This window comes from Herpailurus yagouaroundi, unplaced genomic scaffold (assembly GCF_014898765.1).
Source record: "Herpailurus yagouaroundi ecotype Mexico unplaced genomic scaffold, PumYag 77, whole genome shotgun sequence".
NCBI classification, from domain to species: Eukaryota; Metazoa; Chordata; class Mammalia; order Carnivora; family Felidae; genus Herpailurus; species Herpailurus yagouaroundi.
The window spans coordinates 93,660,572-93,663,464 of NW_024412388.1; the positions used below are offsets into that span (position 1 = coordinate 93,660,572).

Sequence of the window (2,893 nt, forward strand, 5' to 3'; positions counted from 1 at the left end):
TTATTTGATGGGTAACATTTGTAATGTACTTCTAAAAGAAGAATCAGAAGTTAGAACTTCAAGGAAAAAAATCTGGCTTGTTTCTTTAACAGATTTAAATGTTTAAGATAGGGCGAGGCGAACTTTCTGTACAAGGCTACATAGAAAATATTTTAGGCTTTTCAGGCCCTTACAACTGCTGGACTCTGCCAGCCGCACTTAATTCGTAATTAGTAGACACATGAGTATTGTGGTGAAACGGAAAGGAAACTTTATGCACAAAACAGGCAGCAGGTTATGGTTTGCTGACCCCTGACCTGACACAGTAGTGCTGCAGGGGTTTTATATATAACATTGTATTTCTAAGGATTGGTAAGTTGTCAGTGCCTATTATGTAAGATTTGACCTTGTATCTTAAGTAATCTTACCAAAGTCTTGAGCTTATGGCTATACTTCTACATAGTACTTGTTATGTTCTGATTATGTAAGTCTTTGAAAAGGTTTTATTAGGTTTCAGGTCTAAAGATTAAATTTCTGAGACAAGGCAAAAAAAAATTTTTTCTTGTGATGACAACATAATGTAACCTGGTGTTCTCCTTCCCTACAATATTTGTGTCTCAATCTCTCTCATAAATTTTCAGGGGTCCAGATTAGATGATCAAAGATGTGCTCCACCACCTGCCACCACAAAGGGACCAACAGTACCAGACGAGGACTTTTTTAGCCTGATTCTACGTTCTCAGGCGAAAAGAATGGATGAACAGAGAGTTCTTTTACAAAGAGATCAAAACAGAGACGCTGAATTTGGGCTGAAAGACATTTTGCAAAGTAATGCTTTGTTGGAATTTAAAAATACAGGAAAAAAATAAACCACTAGTTATTACGGATATATTTTTTTTAAACGACCTTATTTCCTTTCAGAACACTGCAGGGAAACTTTTTTTCCTTAAAAGGAGAAATTATAGCACTGTAATACAGCTTAAAATGTTTTTAGAATGATGTAAATATTTAACCTTTAATAGTATAGCATTAATTCACATTTCTCTGGACACTCACTTGTTTCAGGGTGGAGGTGTCTTATACAAGGTGCTTCATCAACTTTTTTGAATAATGCTTGGGATTGTGTTCTTTGGCAACTTTTTAGATTCCTTTACGTAGTGTTTGTAAAGTGATAATTTTTTTTAACTCTTGATGGCATTTTTTAAACACTGAACCGTGGAAACAGTAAGAAATTAGGCTGTTTAGTAAACAATAACATACTTGACCAATGTGTAAAAAAGTTATATAGTCTTTATTAAAAGAATCTAGATCTTTTTTCTGCTAAAAATCCTATTTTCAGTATGTTATTAGTTCAAACCCATTATAAAAACTCTAAGAAATAAACTTTTAGCATGTTCTGGACCCTTGAATTTTAAAGTGTGTGTGGCTTAAAATTGTATCTTCTGTTGCAAAATACTGTTTAAGACCTAATATCAAAAAACAAAAAACCCCAAACTCCTGTGGTTGTATCAAGAACCTAGGCCATGAAAATAGAGAACACATGAAAACACACAAAATTTAAGTATGAAAGATGTAGGTTAAGCTCTCAGTCGTCATTAAGCCTCCCTTCATCTCAGGAACTGAAGGCAGTTTACAAGGGTACACAATACAACATGACAGGAAGTAAATTTAGCAAAAGACAGCAAGGATGGGACAGGCTAAGGCTGAACTGTAAAATGCAAATGCCCACACCCAGAACTCATTCACCTCTGGTTGCTTTTGATTCTGCACAGCTGGGATGGTATCTGGGGCTCTGGGCCTCTGTCCTTTCTCAAAGTCCTTCAGGTGACTTGATGGGCAGTGAGAATCACTTCTCCAAATGGCCAATATTCACAAAAATAAAACAGAAGAAAGTTACTCGATCTGGAATCACATTAAAGGCTCAGGAAAAAAAAAAAAGTATTCTTGGTTCTACGATCAGACAAATTTTGTCAAAAGTACTCTGTTAACACCTGGATCACTTTATGATGTATATATTATATATAGGATATAATGTCATAGATAGCATCCTTTTAAAACCTGTATGTAAGTTTCATGGGTTTTTTCTTATAAGCATATTCAATGAGCAAAGACAGCATACCAAACCACAATAATGTAAAATAAGTATTTTGTGTATACTGTAGTTAAGAGCCTGTAAACATTCATTATTCCATTTAAAAACTGCTTTTAAAAAGCTGTATACCCTACTGATTCTCCTAAAAGCCTGTTGCTACAATTCTTGATTTTGATAAATATGAGCTGGACAATAAACAAGCCTATTACTCCAAGTTCTAGACTGCCCTTGATCTGTTCAGTTTGCTTTAATTAGTCTTCCCTATTTGCTGTCATTCGACAGCAGTTGAATGTATGTTGCTTTGCTGTCAAAGTGGACTGCATCCCCCAACAGTTATCTGTAATGAAAGAATACAAAGACGATATTTTAATTTTTTACAGACTCGTTTTTAGATAAAAAGGAGTTCAAACAGCATTAACTCCACTCTCATTGTTACAGTCTGTCGCCTGAGGCATTCGATACTCTTTAGAGTCTAATCACAGCTCAAAGGACACCTAACCACCCTAGGTGCATATTTACCAACTAGCATAAACAGGTCTGGCCCTCAAAGAGGCTTTTTTTCAATGTTTATTTTTCAGAGGGGGGGAGAGAGAGAATGAGCAGGGGAGGGGCAAAGAGAGAGAGAGCGAGGGAAACACACAATCTGAAGCAGGGTCCAGGCTCTGAGCTGTCAGCACAGAGCCCGTGCAGGGCTTGAACTCACAAACTGTGAGATCATGACCTGAGTTGAAGTCAGACGCTTAACCAACTGAGCCACCCAGGTGCCACAAGAGAGGCCTTTATATGTATTGATGTTCAAAAATCCCCAAACTGCAGGCATCC

General features: G+C 36.6%; 1 protein-coding gene across 3 annotated transcripts in view; it reads left to right on the plus strand.

The window, feature by feature from the left end:
* GPSM2 (G protein signaling modulator 2) overlaps positions 1–1,388 on the plus strand; it is a 51,111-nt gene extending 49,723 nt beyond the window's left edge. For all 3 annotated transcript variants that reach the window (XM_040471175.1, XM_040471176.1, XM_040471178.1), the window contains one exon: positions 621–1,388. In XM_040471175.1, the coding sequence (XP_040327109.1) occupies positions 621–848 (228 nt within the window). In that variant the 3' untranslated portion in view covers positions 849–1,388. The remainder of the gene's footprint in view (positions 1–620) is intronic.
* The last annotated feature ends 1,505 nt before the right edge of the window (positions 1,389–2,893 follow it).